Source organism: Phocoena phocoena, chromosome 14 (genome assembly GCF_963924675.1).
Source record: "Phocoena phocoena chromosome 14, mPhoPho1.1, whole genome shotgun sequence".
Classification (NCBI taxonomy): Eukaryota; Metazoa; Chordata; class Mammalia; order Artiodactyla; family Phocoenidae; genus Phocoena; species Phocoena phocoena.
The window spans coordinates 83,106,098-83,130,518 of NC_089232.1; the positions used below are offsets into that span (position 1 = coordinate 83,106,098).

Below are 24,421 nucleotides of genomic sequence, written 5' to 3' on the forward strand. Positions count from 1 at the left end.
CAAATATTACGCTTAGACAAAACAACGAACTGTTATTAAACTCATAAACCTGCATCCCATAGCACACGCAAAAAGTCTTAAGTTCGGGCTTCCCTGGTGGCGCAGTGGTTGACAGTCCGCCTGCTGATGCAGGGGACGCGGGTTCGTGCCCCGGTCCGGGAAGATCCCACATGCCGCGGAGCAGCTGGGCCCGTGAGCCATGGCCACTGAGCCTGCGCGTCCGGAGCCTGTGCTCCGCAATGGGAGAGGCCACAACAGTGACAGGCCCACGTACCGCAAAAAAAAAAAAAGTCTTAAGTTCAAGTTACCAACATGGTTCCACCCCTCTGACAGAATGAACTCTGGGAGCCTCAATAGTCCTCGGCAGGAACCCCATACACTTTGGCTGAGACAGGAGACAAAAGGGAAAGATACCAGGGCTCCAGCCGGACCCAGGCCCCCCGTGCTCAAGCCTCTCAGTGCTCCAGACAGGCTCTGCATTCTACTTTAATCCTCTTTCTTTTGTAACATGAGCCTCTCCATGACAGAAAACATTTGGTTCCAAAGGACAATCCTGCAGAATGCCTTGGAGTTCCTCCTTAGAGCTGACAGATTCAAAATTAAAAGTAAAAGCACAAAGTGCTCTCTCACTGAGGGTTTTCTCCCTCTGGGGAAGGGGATGCTCTGATTTTGTCCTATCCCTTCTCTGCAGGCCAAGGCACCACCCTGAAGGTGAAACATGCGAAGGAAGTGAACCATGAAGACATGAACAGCCTGTTGAGATGGGTTCTGTCCCGCCAGAGATACGATCCTGCCACAAGGACAAGGTGCAGTTCCCTCTGCCCGCGAGAAGGCTCATCACACCTGATCCGGAGTGCCTCCTTCTGTGGGTCTGATGAAGACATCGGGAAGCACCGGCTTCCAGCACGGCATGGCGGGACAACTCACGAGTCTTTGGGTTGTTTTAAGCCACGGGTGCAAAATCCAGTATAAAGAAACTCAGACTCCACACCTATTCCTTGTCTGACACTGCTCACTCCAGGTGGAGCTTTAGTGCGTGTCTGACGGCAAGCTCTTTTCTGCTACTATTTAAAAAACGAAATGTATGAATGGTAGGTGAACCCCAATCCACCTTCTAGTAAGGATTAGAAGTCACCTCTGGGAAAAACATGTTAGATATTTTGTATCCCTGGGGTTTCACTACATCTTTAAAAGGTCTGCTTCATACTCATGGAGATCATAGACACATACAGATGATCAAAGCAATCTTGAGCTCTGCTTTCAACTGCACCTGTTTTCCCATTTCCCATACTGTCTAGTTAAGTATAACCATGTCCTATACCACCAAGAGATATCCCTTCCTGTGAATGCTCCCCTGGAGGCCAAGGATCCCTCGGAGCTGGCTGGCTCAATGTTCACTTGATTCCATACAGAGGTTTTTTGGTTTATAATTTCCTCTCCTTTGTAGGTAAACATCACTCATCCAACAATCAACATAAACTGTTTCCCTGTAGCAAAAGTGGTCTACTTACCACGGGAATTTATATTAGTGAATCCATAATGCTGCTCTATTAATATGAATGCTGACACTTTTAAATATTCCCCGCTGTCAGGAACACCTTCTGTCCATTACAAGGTGTAGATTCTTACCTCCTCAGCTGATCTCATTTGGATGACCAAGCAGCAAACATCTTCCCACCTGGAGGACTACGCACTTTCTCACGGGTACTGAGCAGGCAGCACTGACCCGTTACGTGCGAACACAGAGGAGGCACCTCAGCACAGTGCCTGGCATTCAAAGAAGTTAATTCTCTCTCCCTGACTTCTTTTTCCTCTGTTTATTTTAGATCTTCAGGCTTCGTATCACCATCCAAATCTCACAGCTCTTGTAAACTCTTAGATTTACAATCCAAGCAAAAAATGATACCCCAGTCCACGATGTGCAGCCTGTCTAGAGCTACTCACTTGGTTGTGGAAATGCTGAAACTGGTGCAGAACAGACAACCCAACTTCGAAATTATTTGTGGCTCCAAAGTTCATTTGTAAAGTTTCTTTTCCTTAGAAACATGATGTTATATTTAGGATCTCAGGCCACAAACGCCTATTTAACACACAATACATCTGAACTACAATACCAGCGTTTCTGCCGGGATGGAGCACAGTACCATGGACATAGCAGGCACTTGGATATTTGTTGGGTAAAGTTATGAAGTCCTGCAACTGGGGGCAAGGTGCACAGCTGGCTTTGCATGAAATCTTTATATAGTCTCAGTCTGTGTTTATCTTCCTCCCACCTTCCAGATGTTTCCTCATGCCCAACAATTTCCTAATCCTCTCTTCCCCAAGTGACCAGTGCCCTCCTATCTTACAAATTGTAAACTTCAGCATCTCACCAGAGCGCCATATTTTAATGTTTCAAAGGGAACCGCTTCTTCTCCCTGCCAAAATTACCTCAAGCAGCTGATCTCAGCCATATATCAGGAGGGAAGAAATCTGATTATTTCTCAGTGAAATGTGAATGTCAGATAAACTATAATTTGTGTAGATATTCCTGACTCTTAAAAAGATGCCCGACCACCCAAACAAATCTAATTTTGTGTGGAGTACAGAAAAATGAATGAAATAGGTATATACAGTAGAGAGATCAGGGCCACCAGGGGGGATTGCTTCTAAGATATTTCTGCTTTTCAAAGCAACTTCCTTCTCCCCTGCTGCTTTGAAGTCTAATAACTTTTTTTAAACAAGTTTCATAACGTCTTCAAGTTTCCATGGTAACAGCAAGTATATGATTATGCCGGTGATGGAGTGTGTACAGGGACAGGATGAGTCTAGCTTGGACAGTGCTTTTCCCAACCTAGAACCTAAGCCAAGGTGTTCAAGATTCAACCTGACACGTCCTAAAAACAATCACCTCCAAAGAGCAGCAGAAGCTACAGAGAAGATTCTCATGTTGACCCTGGGCTGGAATTCTGGTTTTACTCCTCCTGGCTTGGCCAAAAGGGTATATTAGATATCTTTAAAAAGTGGGGGGGAGAAGGGAATGCCACATGTCTCCAAGAAACCCTATGTTTGTGGGGGAGAATGAACTGGAATTAAGAATCAACAAATGTGTCCTAAATTAGAACAAGAAAGTGGGTTGCTTTCAAAAAAAGAAGTGAAAAAAATCTATACAGGATTCTGCATGTATATCTATTCACTCCAGTTGCCCTGGGGCATCAAGTACTTTCAGTGTGAAAACAGAAAACATCAACTTGGCCAGGGAAAGCAAAACATCTACGGACTTAATTTCAACACACACTTGTAGCTGATGCCTGATATCAGCTTCAAAAGGCAGCAGCCTCATTAAGAAATGACACGAGCCCCATCTGGGGGCTGGCAAAGTCTTAAAAAATCAAGTCAGTGCTGGGGGTCTGGAAAGGAGAATGAAACTGAACTTCCCTACATCAATTAACAATGCTATTAAGGCTACTTAGGACACGCCTCCGACAATACTTCTTAATACAAACAAGCTGAAGGCCTTCAAAGTAAAACCAGCCATTATCCCTACCCCTCATCTGGACTTTCATTACTCCCACCCTGAAGAGTGACACATCAAACAAACAAAGCACCCTGCCCACACGCAGGGCCTTTCCGCCAAGATCTCCATGTACCCTGACAAGTGCTTATTAGTCCTGACGACACCCCAGCAAAGAAGAGGGTTGACCACTGTGGCCTTTTTATTCTCCTAGGCGGAAAAGAGGGGGAAAACTGAGCCAGTGAATCAAGGGACCAGTCCAAGGTCACAGATAAATCAGAAAAATGAACTCAGGACTTGGATGCGCTTGATCAGCTCCTCCACAATTTCTCCATCAGCCCCTAATGGCAAATAGGACAAATTTCCCTAGCTTGATTTAAGAACAGAAGCACCCGGGGGGCACACGGCCAACTCTTCTTATAGGCTGCTTGCACGTTGAGTCCTATTATGATATTTAATTTCAGAATAACTCTAACAACATTTGTATAAAACGAAATGTTTACTTTTCCTTCTACTAGCTTCTCTGTAGTGAATTCACTCTTTAATCAAGCACCAAACTCTGGACTAAGCAGCCTGAAGACGTTTGCATAGGATGGAGGTGGTCAGTAGGATAACTTTAAGGCAATTACAGCAACTTAAGCTTCCTAACAGACTGGCAGACCCCACTTACTATATCCTGCACTCTTAAGACACACTTTTGCCTTAGACACCACAACCATAGTACGAAAGGAAAGTAATTATAATACAAAGTTAACACGGGTCTCAAGAATCCAGTCATACGATTTTTAATAGCAAGACTAGGCAGGAAAAAATTAAATTCTACAATAGTTAGCACCTAACTCAGTGTCTTATTCCATAATTGCTCAAATTCTTGTTGAATAAATAAAAGAGAAAATAGAAGAAAGGTTGAGAAAGGACAGGAAGGTGATGGTAACTTTGTACCTGGTCCTTGATATACAAAAGTGTTCCTAAGACTGCAACCAACAGTAAAGATCAGTCTGACCTGAGCAACTGCCCGAAATTAATGTGTTTCTATTGTGTTGCCTGAGCTCCAAATTTTAAACTAAGGCAAAAAAAAATACCAGAGTGCTAATAATTTAGTGAAGAGACGGGTTCTACTAAAAGGGAAGAAGGCTGTAGGAAGGGCAGCAATGACTGAAAAATCTGCTTAATTTTTCTTAAAAGGTACTAAAACTTCCAAATAAAATTATCCAAATGACCATCTGAATTGGAGGCAACTCTTCACTTGTCAAAGCCCAAGAGAGAAGAACCGTAAGCAAGTTGTATTCCCAGGGTAGCGACACAAGACGGAGCACTAATTACAACCTGTACTCGAGGGCCTTTCTGAAGAAACGCCACCAGCTTCACAGGCCCTGTTCCAACCACCCTTACTACATACCCGGAGAAGGGAAGAGACAGGAATGGATCCCACTCTGCAAAGGAGGAAACGGAGCCCAGAGTGAGGAGTCAGACTCCAGGCCAGACAGTGGCTGCCAGCCCTGCTCCGGGAGAAGAGAATAGACAGGGGAGAGGGACGGTTCTGTAACATCTGGGAAAGTGCCATATGTCCAGAAAATGTGAACCAGTGAAAAGACAGAAAGTGAGAACCAGCTGGCTGAGGAACAGGACACACGGACAGGCTGAGCAGGGGGCCTGTTTCGTCCTGTCCTGCTTCAAGCCCCTCATGACCATGGCCGTGACCTGCCTTCCTAGCCTCGCTTGTTCTCCCTCCTCCTTAGCAAAGGAGGGAAAACAAGTAAAACTGTAAAAAAACAAGAAAAAAAATCGGTTGTCCAATCACTAAGCTCCTCCCACTCCTCAAAGAGCTGGTTAACACAGGAGTCCCTGGACTTCGTTACCTACCTTTGCTTCATCATTAATGTCCCAAGTGAAAGAAATGGCATTATAAGCAATCTCCTCAATGTTACTGATGGTGTTGAAGCTTTCTTTGTAGTCAGCTGTATGAGGGATGAGAAAGAAAAAGAAAGTCGTGGTTTCTAGTTTCCAACATGAGGTTACAGCAGTTCAATGTAAGATTCAGCTCTTAATATTATCACTGCTAGATACTGTAAATTAACATTTTGTTGGGTTGAAGAAGTTCAAAAAAGGAAGAAATAGAATCACAGAATTTTTGTAATGGAGGCAAGCTTAGACATTTTTAAATTTATCCCATTTTGTCAAAATTAGGACACTTAGGTCTAAAACGTTTAAATAACTGTCCCAAGGCCACAAAACTAAGTCCAGAGAATCAAGACTGGAACTCAGTTCTTTTCATTCTTCTGAAAGAGAACATGAATATTACCACAGGCAAAGAAAAGAAGTAACACAAAGATTAAGAGCCATCTTGCGATACAGACAATGGTCTTACACGAAAATTATATACATGGCAAGAACACGGGTTTTCTCAAAGCTACCTGACTAAATATGGATTTGCACAGGTCTGCCGCTCTCACTCCAAGTGCTGAACCTCTGGGTCTATTTACAGACAGAAGAGACTTTCGATGCAGCTCAGCACGTAACTAGGGAAGACTGTGTGTGTTGCCGCACAGCAGCGGTATTTTCTTTAACTTGGTGATTTTTTTTCCCTCCACCTATTATCATCTCCAAATAATCAGAATCTCTTAAAGAAGACACTACCCCTCAAACAATTTGTAGACTGAAAAGCAGGACACTCTTACACGAGCTGGCGCTACAGCTCCTGGCCCCAGTGTGACATGGAAAGCCACCACATGGGGCATATGTCCTCATGAAGGAAGTAATGTTAAGAGCACCAATTCCAGGAGGCCAAGGACAATGTTTGGAACAGATCAGTAGCTGGCATAAAAATTCAAATGCATTCGGCAGGAAGCTGATCACTGCCAAAAATAACTGGATTTAGAAAACTGGATGCTTGCACCTCTGGGAATGAAAGCAGGCTCCGGAGCTACTTACCTATGTCAATGCATCTTTGTTTAGCCGTGTGCTGCCGCGAGTGCCAGTATTTCCAGTGCCTTAACTGATCTTCCCTGCTTTTGTCCTCGGCAAAAACCACCATGATCACACTCTGTGAAAGAGAATGCGTCACGACGTAAAGACACGAAGGCGTGAGTATCTTTTGGAAAACTTAGTTCTCGATTTTGCGGTGAACTAAAACTCCAATTTCAGATCTTAATTTAGATCTGCCTCGGACCTGGAACTAGTAAGCTCTGACCAGCTTTCCCAGAGACGAGAACCGACAGCAGGACTTACTCGGACTTTGCTGATGGGGTGGTGGACGCCCTCGTTGCTGCTCACTTCTTTCAAGGTGACAGGATAGAACTGGCCTTTGTTCAGGTACGTCATGGTGCTATCTCCCGGCTTCTGTCGGAGCGATTTTGAGGCTTCTAGGGTATATTCAAAGTTGTTCCTAGAAAACAAAAAAACTCACAGATCTCTAATTCACTCTCTTGGAAGCTTCTTAAATGCCTGAGCTCAAACTTGACATGCTTTAGTGTGGATGTATGCAGAGAGCAGATGGCTAGAAACATCCAACTGACCATGTCGTGCTATAAATAGACAGCAGTTGCTGCTTTTTCCAAAGTATATATAATCTTAAGCAACCCAGAAATTCTCGAATCTCTCAGCTGTGGGACTACTAGATGCCTACTAGAAAATCTGTGAAGTGATGCTAACAAATGAGAAGGCTGGAGGCAAAGGATATTAATGATATGAATGAGTGAAAAGCACTCCGGAAGGAACGCTCACAAGACATGCTACCAACCTGGTATTTACCCAGCAAAGGCTGCAGACAGGAGGCCGGGAGGCCTCTGACTAAATGTGATTTGGCCTGCCAGCACTTTTTTGTTCATTTTGCTTATAATTTAAATGTACTCAGATGGCACTCCACGGTTGTCTACATTTTCTTTTATCTTATAGCACCATGTCTATATTCCCCTGAAGTTGTTTAATAACCTTGTTGGGCCAGGGGTTGGCAAATTACTCCTATTTTTATACATAAAGTTTTATTGGAATGTAGCCACGCCCTTTGTTTACACATTACGGCTGCTTCTGTGCTTCAGCGACAGAGCTGGGCAAAGCTGGGCAGTTGCGACAGAGGCTGTATGGCCCACAAAGCCTAAAATATTTACTATCTGATCCTTTACGGAAAAAGTTTGTTGACCCCTATCCTAGATCCTGAAGGCATTTGAGTTTGTGACTCCTGTACCTTGAGGCAGGTCTGTAAGGCAGTCTCAATTCCCATAAAATCCTAGATTTTAAATAAAACTTTTATTTAAAAATACAACACACATAAAAATGCATAAAACGAAATTACACTCCTAAAAAAACTAAAGATTTTATATATAACTTGGAAAATATTGATATTTCCAGAGTGAGATGCAATTTTGTGACGTATAAAAGAGGTTGTCAGCCCAGTAAACAGTTGACTTCATTTATTTTATCATTAGTGAGACTAATAAAAATATAAAAGCCTTTATCCACCTCATGTTATTCCTAAATTCTCACCGAATTATACACTTTTGCAAACAGAAGGGACCTCAGATCTAATTTAATCCCTTCACCTTTTCTCTGAGATTCCATTCTACTACCACTACTACTACCATCACATAAAGAAACCGAAGGCAAGAAAAAGCACCAACACCAAGAATTAGGGAAACATGAAACACAGTTCAGAGTGCAAAACTGAATGCACTAAAGCAAATGTCCTCCAGCAAAGACGTCACCACACTAACTGCAAGAAAGTAAAGTTGAAAGCTGCGAAAGCCACCTCTGATTTTCCAAGATCAAATTAACAAAAAGGAAGTAAGTCGTACAAGCTGAAAGTTAAAAATCAAATTAAAAGACAACTATTACCCAGAAACACTGTCAAAAACATAGTCCTCTGAATTCATGCCAGGCATCCGCAGACTGAGATCCGAGGGGAAGAAAACCTGAAATATCAACGTGATAAGCCACAACGATGTAACTGGTTATCAGGCTCACTAAAGACCAACGTCTGGTACAGCATCAGAGCATGTGGCTTACAGCAACCCACCACTCTTCCAAAGTTTGTCTGAAACAAAAATGTTGACGCTACAAAAAATTTTAAAAGAAAATTAAAAAGAAAAAAATATCCATTTATCCATCCCTTGATTAAATTAAGACGATTTACATAAGTGCTCCCACAAAGTGCTTCCTTCTTCTCTCTTCCCATCTTTCCCACACATCCCAATTCTGTCCAAACTCTGGAATGTGCAACCAAAATCTCACGACTTTGAGGAGTCAGCTCTATCACTGCACCAAGTTAAGATACAGTGTCAAGTCGGCACCATGGCTGGATGGATCGGTGCACTTTCCCAGGAAAGGTTACTATTCTACTCACTCTGTAAGTGGAGACGGATGCTCCTTTCCCCCATAAGTCATTAAATACAGTTCCAAACATCCTCAGCCCCTAACTTTTACCCGAGTGACATGTTCATCACCACGGAGCCCTCAGAAGTACTTGGAATTAATTGGTAAATGTCACACAATGCACTTGTCATCAAGCTCTACCCGCCTCCCCGACAATGTACCAAGCAAGAAACTCTAAGCAAGTATATGATAAATCATTTTATATTAAGGCCAGTTGCGGGGAGCTTGTTTTGGTCTAGGACAAAAGCCGAAAACAGACTGTGTGTCTATGTCTGCTGTCCACGGAAGATTAAGTATGCAGCTCTCCTTCTCATTCTCCAGCAAATCACTTTGCTGAAATCATAATTGTTAACTCAGCTGCTTGTAAGATTAGCCATGTGCCCTTGATAATAATTTCTGGTTTTATAGGTTTAGTTTACAAATTATACCCATGGACCTTTTCTCTTTAAGAAAAAAAGAAAAACAACTCTTTTGTTCCCAATCCACTGACTTCAGGCTGAGTTTCAAGCTTACATAACAAGGAAGAGGTGGAACCCAATACTTATACAAACACACAGCGTCTTAGGAAGATGCTTTCATTTCCTGTACCTCCTGAACGCCTTCCTTGAAGGTCTCTGAGAAGGTAGAGTCTGGAGTACGCCTTTGAGCATTTGGGGGTTGAGCACCAGAGCTGAACTGGTCAGCATTCAGGTTCCGGTCGAAAACCACTACACGCTCTGTGGGCTCAGGATGATACACTGCTGGGGGGATCCCCACAGCAAAGCCGTGGTGCTGGGTCTCCGTCTTGATGGAGTGGGTAGGCATCGCTGCTATGGAGACAGTGACCGTGGTGTCAGGAGCTGTCAGATGGCCCCTCTTGTCGATGCCCAGCTGGTTGCCATGGGGAAGGACAATGTTAAATGGCACATTTTTCAGCACTTGCACTCTGTTTTCTCCAGCAGAAATGAGGGGCTGCTCAGTCACGTTTGATATGCTATTTCTTTAAGAAAAGAAAAGAAAATTGTGTTTTCAAACTCAATGCTGATACAGTTCCTTGACAATTTTTATCTTCCTAATGGCATTGGGCTATTGGGTCCCACGCAATAATAATAATATACTTGGTAGAAACAAAATAAATAGGAAATGGCACAACAACCCGTTACCAGAGAAAGGGAAAAAAATGCTTTATAGTTACAGGGCAAGTAAAATCCAGAAGTACTGAGCAAAATTTCATTTGAAATGCTGAGAACTCAGAGCGCTCCTCTACTATATTTTATTTCCAATAATCCTATAAAATGATCATATCTTACTAGAAGCCTGAAGCTACAAACGTGATTAACTGGAGCAGTATAGGCTGGTGGTTAAAGTACAGACTCTACAATCAGACAATGTAGATTCAAAATCCTTCAGTAACTACGTGCTCATCTATAAAATGGGGATAATGATGGTACCTATCCTCACAAGGTGGTGATGAGGATGAAACGAGAATACACTGAAATGCATATAATGATGCCTGGCACACAGGGGCTCAGGAAGTGTGAGGTACTTGGTCCTCAACCACCACTTCTCCCAGTACTTAGACTCACTTGCTTTCCCGTTCACCAAAAAAAACCAAAAAACAAAAAAAACCACACCACCCTATGATTACATTGTACCAGCAGATATATTTGCACAAATTACTTTTGGCTTAATAAATATCCTGGGCAATATAAGATGATTTTTAGTTTAGAGTAAAATTGATACATTTTCAAAGCCCCCTCAAACCATATAGGCTGATACCTTTAAGGGAAAAAAGCTATTCAGCAACTTTGCACATTTCAAGATCAATAAAATATTCAAACCTTAAACCATAAGTTCACTCCCAAGACTGTCTTAAAGAAATTTCTTTAGAGAAAAAGGAAAAAGCTATTTAGAAAGCTGTTCATTAAGGCTTTGTAATAGCAAGAATCAGATACAGCCTTAATGTTAAGGATAGCTAGGGTCTGCCTTAAAATATTCTAGCAAAAATAAAATTTAAAAATTAATTAATTAGAAAGTTGGAGAAGAGGGAAGAGTAGATCAAAAAGGAGGAAGTAAGTTGATAACAGTTGAAGCTGAGGAGCTACTGGCTTATACTATTTTTCTACTTTTGTTATGTTTGAAAGTGCCTATAACAAAAATTTAAAAATAAAAGCCATAAGCCCTTTTCCAAATTATGAAGATTAAAACAGCAATATGGAAAATATTTATGAAATATACTGAGTAGAAGAAAATCCTATCTGTGAATATAATCACAGCCCCATAAAATGCGCCTGCATGCCCAAACGGCAAACAACTAAACTGTGAGCACAGTGGGATTCTGAGTGATCATTCTTTCTTCAAAAATGTTTTATTCTTTTATTACTAATAGAACACAGGGCAATTTAAAAGGCACATTTAACTTGTTTTCTTCATGGCTATAAAGTCAAGGCTTAATTTGAATTTCTGAAAGTTTTAACCTAAAAGATTTCAAAAATAACCTCAACAGGAGTTTGGAATACAGCTGAACATACTTTATTAAATTTTACTCAGTTAGGCAGTTATTCAAGATCATTGATACTTATTTTTTTTAATGGGCCCCCACCATTGCCTTAAGACACATCCTTCTTAAGAGAACCTAAAAGACAAATAAGCAAACAGTGCACTCACGTGGTTACTAAAAACATCCCTTTGGGTGCAGAGAAAGTTATTGCTTTTGTTTTCTAGAAAAGGCAACTACACCTAAAGAAACGGGTGACTTCCCAGCAATAGAATTGTAATTATTAGTGAGAGACAAACCAGTAATGAAATCTGAATTCAGATATTAAGAGGCCAACTTACCCATCTCTTCCACTAGTGCCTGTTCATTTAAACAAACTTTTGCTTTATTTTCACAGAAGCCTGGCATTTTCAAGTGTACTGTTTTATGCTCTGTATTAAACATTACCTTTTGCTATGATCTGGCTCTGGGTGCTCAACATCTGGCTTTGCTGTTGATGACCTTCTCTCTCGTGGAACCTTAGATATTAACACACATGACAACAATTTAGTTCTTACTCATGAAGTAGAGATACAGTCCTTACTTTTCAGTAAGCTTGACCATTCACATGCCTACTGCCTACCGAACCCCAGGCTCTGAGGACACGCGACGAATAAGACAGTATCTGCCCTCAAGGAGTTTACAATCTGGTCACCGGGTTGATATGTAAAAACCAACTTTTATTTAGTTGCCAAATAAATTCAGAATATCCAACATTTACTTTGTCATTGAGTTTGGGTTTTATCTGTTAAAAGAAATACCTCTGGTCTGGTTCTACCCATTTATCTACATAATGTAATAGAGAAGAAGCTACTGAAAACACAACTGGGCTCTTTCAACATTCTCCCTGCTCTTCTCTGCTACCCTTCCTTTCAGATCAAACGCAAAACCAAAAGGAACAGCCATATTAACGGTTCACTCCAAGATCCAAATGATAAATTTCTTTAGATACGTTGGGATTCACGTCCTTACCCAAAGGACAAATCAAACTCTGTTGGGTCTATTCCTCTTTTGATTCTGCTCCTCTTTGCATAGGAGGTGACAGCAGGCAAACATTACTGGGTGTACTGCAGACATCAACCCAGCTGAGACTTATTCCCAACATGTACTCCAAAACCACTAAGATGTCTGAAGCTGGTTTTCAATGTGAACGTAGAAATTCTATTCCTACATTCTTATTCTACCCTTAAAGACAAAATAAATTATTGTTTCACATATTAACAACACGCTTTTAAAGCTTTACCAAAGTTATTATATAAAAATGACTGATGGTTATACCCAAAGAATTGAAACAAATAAGTCAGTTTATTTAAAAAGGAAAATAAATAACCCTACAGCTATTGCAAGAAGGCTGACATGCAGTACTACTAAGATTGCCATCCTTAATGGACAGATATGAGGATTTATCTCCTAAGATGTAAAATACTTTTAGGATGACCCTTTATTTAAAATACACACACATACAACCACTGCAATTAGTGGTATTACATAGGTCTTTCTGGCACTAAACTTGGTGGGTTTCTCCCATTCTCAAAAGTTTCAATTAAAAATATGTAACTTCAAACTTCATACTTAATACTTAGAAACTTATGGTTTTACACTGAGTCAATAAAACAAGCCATAAGAAGAACAGATAATATAAGTTCTATTTGTGGCACACGTCCCAGGCAAGGGTTTCTTCTAGCATCCTTGGTTACTGTGCAAGTTTCCATTCATATTTAAGGGAAAAAAACTTACCTCGGACCTCAAACACAAGCTGGACACATGGCCTCATACCAGAAAACAATTAAATCTTTTGTTTAGGTCGTTCCCCCCCCCCCATTTTGATAATCAAACTATCTTCTTTGCTTTTTACCCTCTGCATTTCTTGTATTCAGAGAAGAATACAGTGTCAGAATGTAACAGAGGGCAGGCAACTGGTGAATCTGGGTGAGAGTATCTGGGAGTTAATTATCTTGTTAGTCTAAGTTTTCTATAGGTTTGAACGTTTCAAAAACAAAGAGATGGTAAAAATAAGCTGTAATATATAGCCATTCCTGGGCTGTATCTTACAGTTTATATATATACGGGCTATGGGTCAGAGAGAAGAACGCCAAAGTGAACCCAGCAGGCAGAGCCTGTGCCCCACAGGGCAGCAAGGCACACTGAGGCGGGGGCTTGGGCACAACCTGAAACCCTGGCTGCAACACATACTAGTTGTGTGACCTGAGAATCTTATTTTTATCATCTGCAAAACAGGGATAATAGCACATATTTTCCAGGGTTTCTGGAGGGATCAGAAATCACATTCATTCTGGTAACATGGCTAGCACAATACAGGTAATCAGTAAGTGGTAGCTAGTATTATTAGGATAATGATGATGGTACAGATCAGGGGTGTCCAGATATGAACACCATGTAAAACTCCAGGCGGAGAACAGGCTGTGTTTAATTAAGACTAATCCAAATCTCTAGGAACAGGCAACAAAATATATCCTGACCTTAGAACTAGAAAGTCCAAGGCTAGAAAATACAGGTTTTGTTTTTTTCATGAATCCCACAATCAAATCAAATCAAATCAAATCAAATGCTCTGTAATATCATTTAGGGAAAAGGAAACCACTCTGACTACATAGGAATAAAGGTTAGAGCAGCACAGGTAAATGAACCAATGTCCACTCTTGATGGCACTAAGAACTACCTTTGGAAAAATGATCAATCTCATTAAGGCACAGGTAATGCCTTCTTTCATGGGAGCTTCACCTTTCAGATAGAGCCAGAACAGCTGGCTACTTTACACATTTTAAAAATGACCCGTTGATTCTACGATTGTAGATTTTCAGCTTTGAACCACAGTAAGTCAAGGTACTCATTAAACTATTTATAGTCACTACAGAAGCAACCTGCATTACATTCTACCAGCAAATTACTGTTTTATATGCTGTTGAATCAAGTGTGCCTTGGGCTGTCGTTAGGGTTTCTAAAGAGCAGGCGAACCCACCTTGTAGTAGTCATAGAGCAAGCCCAGCGCAGCTGCGCTGTCCTCATCTCCATTGATGCTCATCATCGCTTTGGTCGCTGCAGTGAGAGGGTTTTCCAGGAAAGATTTCCAGGCTTCATCCTCACTAGTGTAGGAACGACGCTGTGGATAAAGTGCTTCATTCTGAAGAACCAACACTGGCCGTTTGCTTAGGAGAAATTTATTTAAGAAGAAAAAATATATATATATCTCTCTCTCACATCTTTTTCTACTGCAGGTCATCATAAACTAATTTTTTAAAAGGCAAACAACCAATTCCTTGATGTTCCAAAAAAACAGTCCATTGTTTCATCAATGACCCTAGTAAAGTTAAATTAAGACAAGATCAGAAGACAACCCGCTTAAATGCAGCCCAATGGGTCACCAGTAAGCTATAAGGTATTTAGGCAGCCCAGGGAACCTGCAGTTAACCTGAACATGGAACCCAGGACACGCTACCTGGCACAAAAAAACCCCAAAACCAAAAGTCAAAAACCCACTCCAAGAAAATGTCAGGCTATGCAAACACTTTACAAAAACAAACACAAGGACAAAGTAAGGCAAAACAGAACATTCACTCTCTTCAGACATATACATTCAGGACTGTACCCCCGTACACAGAGTATATATGGTTCAATCACCATGCTGGTATACGATATCTCCCTCTTTCTCCCGGTGATGCCATGCCTTAAAAACTACAAACAAAGGGGAGAGGAGGAGAAGACGGAAAGAAAAAGGGCGACTTGGTTTAATCCTCGGGGGTATATGAGAGAGTTAGAATATTCTACTGATTACCAGCAGACTGAGCATGGAATGTGGCCAAAGGGGACTGTAAATCAATAAGGAGGCACAATTCTCTGGCATGGGAGTTAACTGTTTATCGTAGAGATAAACACTTAAGAATCTACAACAATAAATGCAGCCACTGAACAAAAAGAGGTTTTTAAGGAAATAAGTGGGGAAATCAGTTTTTAAAAATCTTTACTGGTTTTTCAAACTGGGCAAGAACTGTTCCACTTTAACGCTGTAGTTCGGTGGGAAAAATCCAGAAAAATCAACGGAGAACTTAGTAGAGTCTTATAGAAGATTTAACTTAAAAGATTAAAGCAAACATGACTGATTCCAAAAACTTGAAATGTAAACAGGCTCAGTAACTGTTCAGTGGTTCTGTTTAGTAAGTCAATAAAGAGAAAAAGTGGAACACTACCTCCAGCAAAATCAAGCAGTTTTTTTTTTAAGAAAAGCTTTTTAAATATTCAGACCTACTCTGAATTATCACCATCCTAACAAAGCACATTAAAGGATCAGTTCTCATTGCAACACACAAATGAAATATGTAAATTGCCTAAAGGTGACCTACCTACTCTAAAAGTGAATGTAGAAAGATTGATTATCTTCTCAAGTAATCAACAAGGTTAGGGTTTGGCAGTCACCCAGGCCCTTTAAAAACAGATACAGATTCAGAAAAAGGAGAACATCTTTGAAAAAAAGGGGGAAAAAAAAATCCTACAACTTCATTATCCTCAGTCAAAACTGTCTTATTTCAAAGCCAATGTTTTTACTCCTAAAGTCCTAGGAGCTCACATTTGGTAGGAAAAGTTTTGAGGTGGTATACTATTCTAACACAAAATAAACACGATGGGTTGTTCAAAGCACATGGTTGGTTTAAAAATGAAGACTTCCCACAAATCTCAAATTAAAAAAAAAAAATGTAATATACAAAGGGGCATTCCCTGCGCCATCAGGAGGACAGAACAACAGCCACTGAACCAGTGGTACTTTGGGGGTGATTTGGTGTCCTGCGCTATTATTAATAGTGTAATACCTACTTCCAGAAGATTATGACAGCACTTGGCTCATTCAATTCCCATAATGCTAGTTTTTCAGCTTCCCTTCTTCTCCCACCCCCATCCCAAATCTGCGCAAGCAACAGAAAATAAATATTTTTTTGCCAATGGTTTTGTTTGTGATCACCCTGAAGGTGTCTTAGATTTCCAAACTATGCCTAAGGCCAAAATTGGAGCTCTGGAAATATGCCTTATCTAAACTATAAGTCAAGAAATAAACACGAAACCAGCTGCCTTTTTCAGTCTACTTCCTCATGACAGTCAGGCTGTTGTTAGTCCCTAAAGCCTCATCACTGCCCTCTCCCCGAGTCCTACACCCTTCATCAATGATCTCTGGAAGACTTCTGAAATACAGTTCAAGCAATAATTTATCTGCATATTCTACACCACAAGATTAATTGAAATTTAAGTTATCCATACATAATAATATCTAAACCTCTCATCCACAAGAAGAGCACCCTTAAACAAAGCGATCCTCAGCAAATAATTATAAAGCTGGGAGAGTTACCCCTCTGCCCTGGATTTACTGATCTCAAATACACTGACTGGTCTGGTGCGATTTACTTGGGGTTTTTTTGGGGGGGTTTCTATTTCTTCTCTTTTTTGGAGCAATTTTATATTTACAGAAAGGCTGCAAAGAAAATACAGAACTGTCCCTCACCCAGTTACATTATCGCCTTACATTTGTGAAAATATTTCTTTAATCACGATCGCCAGAAAAACACGTTAGTAAGCACAGTGCTCTCTAGTCTACCATCCTGATTTCAAAGTTCCATCCTCTTGATATTTCTGAGCATTGCTAGTTGCAATAATCTGTAATTACCATCAGTGAGGCAAGTGGGAAAAAAAACTCCTGCAACAATTTTCTCAGCCAGGGAAAAGAAAATGCCAGGACACCGGAGCACTTCCACTTTCCCCTCAATTTCTCCTTTCGGAAGTTCTAGCAGCCTGGCCGAATGATACGGCTGAGCGACAGAGATTACCTGAGAAGCTCTCCCTTTCCAGCCGCGGAGCGCGTCCCAAAGAGCTCCACTGTCCCCCCTGAGCGAAAACGCCCCGGTGGGGACACGGGGCCGCCGGCGGGCAGAGCCCCAGCCCGCGAGCGGGGCGCCCCGAAGCTCCCGCCGCGCACCCGGGCCACCGGAGAGCAGCAGCGGGGCGCGCCCGTGGGGTGGTCCCCCAGACCAGGACGCTGAGGCCGGGAGTGGCGGTTCCTCTCAGGAGTCAAGGCCCCCAAGGCAGGGGTCCCCTCAGGGGTCTTCGTGGGAACAAAGGCGGCCGGGGGTGCGGACAGGCAGAGGCCGCGGCGGAGAAGAAGGCGGACGGCGAGACGCGAGCCGCCCGCCCTCCCAGCCTGGCACCCCCGCCTCCTCGCCCGGCCTCGCACCGGCGCCCCCCGCCCGCCCGCCCGCCCGCCCGCCCGCCAGACATTGCACCAGCCCCGGCCCTCGCCTCGCGGCAGGTGCGGCCGGCCAGCCGGCCGGGCAACAGGAGCCCGGCCGCACGGCCGGACTCGCCCGCCGGCGCCCTCACTCACTTGTCGTATTCCTGTGTCATCGTGCTCGCTCGCCGCTGCCGGGCCGCAGAACTGGACTTTCGGGTTGGGACAGTACACCCGATCCGGGGGGGAGGAGGCGGAGGCGGAGGCGGCGGCGGCGGCGGCGGCGGCGGCGGCGGCGGCGGCGGCGGCGGCGGCGGCGGCTGCGGCGGGTCCGGAGCGTCGGCCCCGACGGGCTGGGTTCGCTTTCCTCGCTTTGAGCCGGCTCCGCGCGGGCAGCGAGCACAGGGCGCCCGGACTCAGCCTCCCATTGGCTGGCGGCGCTCAAGCACAGGGCTGGGCCTCGGGGCCGGGAGCCTGGCGGCGCTGCCTGATTGGCCGGCGCGCCGGGGCGCCGGGGCGGGGCCGAAGGGAGGCGACAGGGCCGAGCGGCGCGGGCGGGGGGCCGCTCCGCGTGGCCGCGTCCGTGTGGCGCGCCCGGCGCTCGCGCCTCCCACCTGTCCGGACTGGCAAAGCCGCGAGGCTCCCAGTGCGCTCCTCGGCGGTCTTCCGCGCTCCCACGGCAGGGCGGCTAGGCGCTGCGTCCCAGCTCTGCCCCACGGTCACGGCCCTCGGCAGCCCACCCGCGGGACTGGCCGTGCCCTGGCGCCGCCTTCCCGGGCGCTGGGCGCTCTTCCTTCCTCGCCCGCCCGCCCGCCCACCCAAGCCACCCGCTGCTCCAGTGATGGAGCTTCCCCACCCGGCGGCTGTGCTCCTCACCGGTGCCCGCGGTCCGCCGTTTGGCTGCGTCGGGCACCTTCCTGCCTGGGGTCTGTGGAGCGCCCCGCCCTTCTCGTGCCCCCGCTCACCTCTCATTCCGCGTGCACTTACTTACGAGGCTCTGGCTTTTACCCGAGGAAGCTCAGATGTCTCCCTGCTCGTCTTGCCCACCGACACTCTCTGGCTTTAGAACCCCGTGTTCATCCACTTCAGATTGTCCACTATGTGACAGTCACTGGAAGACTACCACAATCTCCTAACCCGTTGTTTCCCCCGACCCCGGTGCGGCCAGCGTGGGTGCCCGTGGCGTGGTCGCCCCAGCCTCGCGGGAGCCGCCTCCGTCCCAAGTGCCTGCCCTCCCCTCTCCTGGGCCCCACCTCTCTGGACGACCCCACCAGTCTCGAATTTCCATCTCTGCCTACGTCTTAGCCCTCTGGGAACCACATCCCGACTTCACCCGCCACCCCCCACTCTCCTCCCCGACTGCCGCCCCTCCCGGCACCCCTAAAGCCGTCTCACTCCTCTCACCAGCCAACTTCCATTCATTTCCACCCCTACTTATTCCTGGCCGCAGTTGTCCTTCCTGAGCCGAAGCTCCCTTTTCCAGGGTCTGCCCTTCATTCAACAATTCTATGCCAGGCACTGTTCTAGTTGCAGGGGATACTGCAGTGAAAAGATGGGACGAAATTTCCTGCCTTCTTCCAGCATCCTTCTTGCGGTAACAGACAAAATAAAGGCAGAGGCTCAGCCTTGGGGACGGTGGGGACGCCCGGTGCGTTCGGTGAACCGCAGGAGCCCAGAAGGGCTGGAGGACAGAAGGACAAGGGAGATGCATTCAGGGAGGTAACGGGGACAGGGAACACTCCTTGTGGGGCTTGGGTGCCCTTGTACAGTCTTTGGCATCTACTGAGTGAGATGAGGAAGCATTGGAAGGTTTGGAATAGGGCAGTGACATGACCTCACTCCTGTTTGAAAGTAAATAAGCTGGCTGTTGGGTGGTAGGGGACAAATGTGGGAGCAGGGAGACCAAGCCAAAGATACTAGTCGCTTGGCTTAGGGTGGTAGGGTGGAGTGGTGAGAAGTGGTCAAATTCTGGATCTATTCTGGAGGTAAAACCAACAGAATTTCCTGAAAATCGGATATAGGGTGTGAGAGGAAAAACAGAGAGTCAAAGACTACAAGGTTTTCGGCTGAAAACTGAAAAGAATGCTTGGCCATCATTGAGATGGGGAACACTGCAGGCAGAGAAGGTCTGGAGGAGGTCGGGGTTTCATTTTGGTCATGTTAATTTCAAGGTTTTTATTAGAGATCCAAGTAGATGTATCAGCAGATGGTTTCATATGAGCCTGGAGTCCTGGGAGAAGTCAAGTTTGAAATGACATCTGGGAATCATCAGCAGAGAGATGGTATTGAGAGCCTGGAGATGGGACGAACCTCAGTGGCGGAGAGACAGGAAAGAATGGGACCAACACTGGAGGAAAAGGAAGCAAGGAGGAAAGGTGGTCAGCCAGGTCACATGCTGCCAGGAGGTTAAGAAAGATGGGCATTTAGCAACATGGAGGCCATTAGGGCCTTCATTCAGTACCAGCTGATCCCTCATCCACTCCCAACAACTTCCTGCTCCCTGTTCTCTAGGCCTCTTGGGACCTGAACAGGCAACCACAGACGCCGTCATGCCCTTCTGCCATTTCCAGTTTCTGTCCTCTAGCCCTGGGTACCACGCTGGAGCCAGGGAGGCTGTTCTTTTTTATTCTTCACTATCTTGTTTAAATAAATTATATTTTTAAAGTGGGCTAACTTAAAAATAATTAAGTAAATAATAGTACACGTGGTCCCCAGATATGGTGCAAATCAGCAGAGCTGTGCCGCAGACGTGACTCAAGTTGGGAAACAATGTCTCTTTACCTCATCCTTCCCTCTTCTTCCTCTAATCTGTCTCCAGATGTGGCCAGAGTGACCTTTATCAAGCACAAATTTTAGATCGTGTCACCTTTTACACTCTGGATAAAGTCCAGACACCTTAGCACGAGTGTGACTGAACAGCTCCGCCCGCCCTTTTGCAATTCTGCTCCTGGCCCTGCTCTGCTCTGCTAAGAACACGCCCTGCCCCCCAGCCCCTGCTCCCCCTCTTCCTGCTTGGCAAACTCCACTCAAGCGTCCAGGCTGGGCTCGGACCCCCTCCCCTTCCTCCAGCTGTCCTCCCCGGCCTTCTAGGCTGGGTTAAGTGGCCCACGTGCACCCACGGTACTTGTGCATCACCCCATCACCACACTTACCACATTCTGTTTGTAATACTCGATCTTCTGTTTGTTTCTGTCTCCACCATAAGTGGGAGCTTTTCAAGAGAGGGCAGGGATTGTACCGCTTTCATTTTATGGTCCCCAGCCTCCTGGTATTCACATAGAAGCTGTCCAGGAAGTGTTCACTGGATGGGTACCTTCCTCTGCAGGCATCTCTTCTGGCCCTCAGCCTCCTCCCATCTGGACCACATCGGGGATTGGCTTAAATTACTTTCCTATTGCAGAAGACACACGACCTCATGCTTCAGTCCCACTGCCTGGTACGTGATAGGCACAAAATAAATATGGGATTAATGAATAAATATCAAACCATAAATCCAAAAACAAGAACAGTAAAGGCCCGAGGTTATTAGAACTTAGGTGTACTAATAAAAAAATTGGGTCTATTTTGTAAATCTGAGTATTGGCTTATTTAGTTTGTCTCCAAGAGCTCTCTAAAATAGAAGTTAAATCCATATCTATGAGCTGTTGGCAATACCTTAAAAATTTTTTTACTATTCTTAAAATTATAAAAATAATACATGCTTATAGTAAAAAAAGAAGGAAATGTAAGCAACACAGAGGGTTTAGAGCACAGAGTTGCTCCCTCTTCCCCCCGTCCCTCTCCCCAGAGATAACCACTGTTACCAGTTTTCGTATAACTTTCCAGATATTTCATATGCATCCACAAACATACATATGTTTATTTTCTTATACAGTGGGATGCATACTGTGCCCAGCCTTCCTCAGCTTGCTTGCTTTCACTTACTTTAGGGTCTTGCACATTTTCCACGTCAGCACCTATACATCTACTGCACCTTAAAAATGGCTGCATATTATTTCTTCGTATGGATGTATGATAACTAGACACTATGAGTAAGCAATCAGTATTTTTTTTAATTAACAATTCTTTTTTAAATTTTATTTATTTTTGACTGCGTTGGGTCTTCGTTGCTGCATGCAGACTTTCTCTAGTTGTGGCGAGCGGGGGCTACTCTTCGTCGCGGTGGGCGGGCTTCTCATTGTGGTGGCTTGTTGCAGAGCACGGGCTCTAGGTGCGCGGGCTTCAGTAGTTGTGGCACACAGGCTCAGTAGTTGTGGCTCTCGAGCTTTAGTGCACAGGTTCAGTAGTTGTGGCGTATGGGCTTGGTTGCTCCACGGCACGTGGGATCTTCCCGGACCAGGGATTGAACCCGTGTCCCCTGCATTGACAGGTGAATTCTTAACCACTGTGCCACCAAGGAAGTCCCTGGGTCCTTTTTTTTTTTAAGAGAAGGAGGATCTTTGAGGTAACTTCCCAAGTCGTGGGCTTCAGAATAGGAAATGAATTTTGGGCCCCTCTCCCGTAGGAGACCACCTGGTTTTAACAGACTTGTGGAAGAGGCGGACCGGGAGGTGGATTGGGAGAGTCACAGACCTGTGTTCTAGTCCAAGTTCTACTGACCTGCTGGTGACCTCAGTAGAGTCACTTCTCTTTGGGCTTCCGGAAAAGGATGAGGTTGGACAGGTCATCTGGTCCCTTCCAGCTCCAGTGTCCCCCAACTCTAAGAATGGTTGCTAAGAATAGTTCTGATCTTGGCTACCCACAGTTTACAGACTGCAGTCCAAGCTCCTAAGCCTGGCATTCAAGTTCCTTCCCAATTTGGCCCCAACCTACAGTTCCAAATTTATGTCCCAGTTAAAAGCCCCCAATGCCCTGGACCCCATCACAGAGTTCCCTGAATACATCCTGCAATTTCAGGCCCCTGGTTTCCTGTGCTGTTCCTTCTCTCCACCTCACCACCCCTGTCATGCATCTTCTTTCAAGGCCGACCTCCAGTGCCATCTCCTCCAGGAACCCTTCCCATCCCATACAAATTCCTCCCCCAGCTCCTCAGCTACCCCTGAATAACCACTCATCACGAGCATCTGTGCCTTTTAGTTAATTCAGTTTTGCATGAGTTTGAGGGGATGACTTTACGTGCATAAGATCTGGATTCAAACCTCAGATCTACCTCCTGTTTTTACTTTAAGCAGTCTACTTCACTGCCAGTCCCCAGTTTTCTCAACTGTAAAATGAGGAAAACAGTATCAAGTTTTGCAGAGTTACAAAGGATAATGCAGTTAAAGAATCTCACGCAATGCCTGGCTCAAAGGCCCTGAATGGTTTGCTTCCTGAATGGTTTGCAGGGCAGGAACCCTGTCCCATCCGTCCAAGCACTTGTTTGTTGGCCATGCAACCTAACTGTAGCCTGACCAGCCATGTGCAGGGCTTGTCACAGGCAGGGACCTCACCCTGAAACAGCCCATATTGAAGGGAGAGCTGAAGTAGTAGCAAGATGAGGGCACAGCCTCCATGCCTGACATCCAAGAATCTGTACCAGCCAGTTCACCAGAGCCATTGTGTCTCACCCCATTTGCCAGTGCCTCTTGTGAGATGAAAGTCATCCACTCCGGACAAATGGGGTGTGGAAGGGAGGGTGTGGAATCTCCACCCTTGCCTCCCAGCTCTGTGATTTAGGACATTCTGGAACCTCTGAGCCTCAATTTCCTCAACTGGGGAATATGAGAGATCCCTGTCACCAAGGGCTGATAGGTTTGTTTTGTTTCATGAAAAGTGTTTCAAACAATGCCAGACCTATTAGAACTCAATAAACATTAAATGTTCCATCTCCCCATTTTCCTGACTGTATTATAAGCTGCTTAAGGAACGGAAACTATATATCGTATTTTTAAAAAATCCCTCATCATCTAGCATGGGGATAAGCACATTACAGAGGATCAACGATTGTTGTTATTCAGGATGGTAATGACAGCAACCTCCTGGAGGTAGCTGGTGCTCAAAGCAATCACGTACCTGAGTCACCTGATCCTTACTTAAAGCAACCCTATGAGGTAGAGAGGGTTACACCCATCTTGTAGATGGAGAAACGAGGTCCAGAGAGATCAAACAATATTTTCAAAGTCTCATAGCCAGTAAACTCGGGACATGAACCCAGGCATCTCATTTCCAAATCCCACACTTTCCCTCTAGGTGGTGGTGCTGCTAATATGTGAGTATTTCCACCTGATATTCTGGGGTTTCGCCTGTGGCCCCGTCATAAAGCAGCCTGGACACTTTAAATGTGGCAGGGCCACGGCCGGGGCTCCTTGTGACAACATCTGGCTTGGGAGATGGCGTTTGATCGTTCTCTAAGTTGATTCCCAAGCACTGACTCTCCACGTTGCGTTCGCCACACACTCTCTTTTCAAATGTCTTCAGTGGCATTGCTGCAAACGTGCTTGCTCTTGGAGACTCTGCCCCTGCCCCACCTTGGCCACCTGTTGGGCCAGGATGACTGTGGTCTCAGGTGAGTCTCGTCCAATACCTGGCCTTCCATCCAGACTCTCCCTCTGTTTCTGAATGGAGGCAGAAGGAGCCATGTCAAGTTGGGTGTCACCCTCCTTCTGGCAACTAGAACCCAGATATCTCACATTCTTTTCTTATGGCTTCACTGTAGAGCAGTCATTCCAGTGAAGGCTCAACAGTTGCAACAGGAAACCTCTCTTGCCTGTGACTAACGCGGAGTGAGGTGGAGCCATGATGCTTCCTGCCAGTTCAAGGAAACGCCACAGGCAGGGGGGCTGGGAGGCCCTGGCTCTGCTTGCTGGCTCACATTTGCGTATTTTACTCTTCAAAGAAAAGG

At 45.0% G+C, this 24,421-nt stretch overlaps 1 protein-coding gene across 1 annotated transcript in view; it reads right to left on the reverse strand.

Moving 5' to 3' along the window:
- Positions 1–17,777, reverse strand: part of GRHL1 (grainyhead like transcription factor 1) — a 44,449-nt gene extending 26,672 nt beyond the window's left edge. Inside the window, exons 1-8 of the mRNA XM_065890985.1 lie at positions 17,758–17,777; positions 14,356–14,542; positions 11,784–11,854; positions 9,449–9,839; positions 8,324–8,400; positions 6,722–6,878; positions 6,425–6,536; positions 5,357–5,451 (exon numbers count right to left, since the gene is read on the reverse strand). Coding sequence (XP_065747057.1) covers positions 5,357–5,451; positions 6,425–6,536; positions 6,722–6,878; positions 8,324–8,400; positions 9,449–9,839; positions 11,784–11,854; positions 14,356–14,542; positions 17,758–17,777 — 1,110 coding nt within the window. The remainder of the gene's footprint in view (positions 1–5,356; positions 5,452–6,424; positions 6,537–6,721; positions 6,879–8,323; positions 8,401–9,448; positions 9,840–11,783; positions 11,855–14,355; positions 14,543–17,757) is intronic.
- Between the last annotated feature and the right edge of the window lie 6,644 nt (positions 17,778–24,421).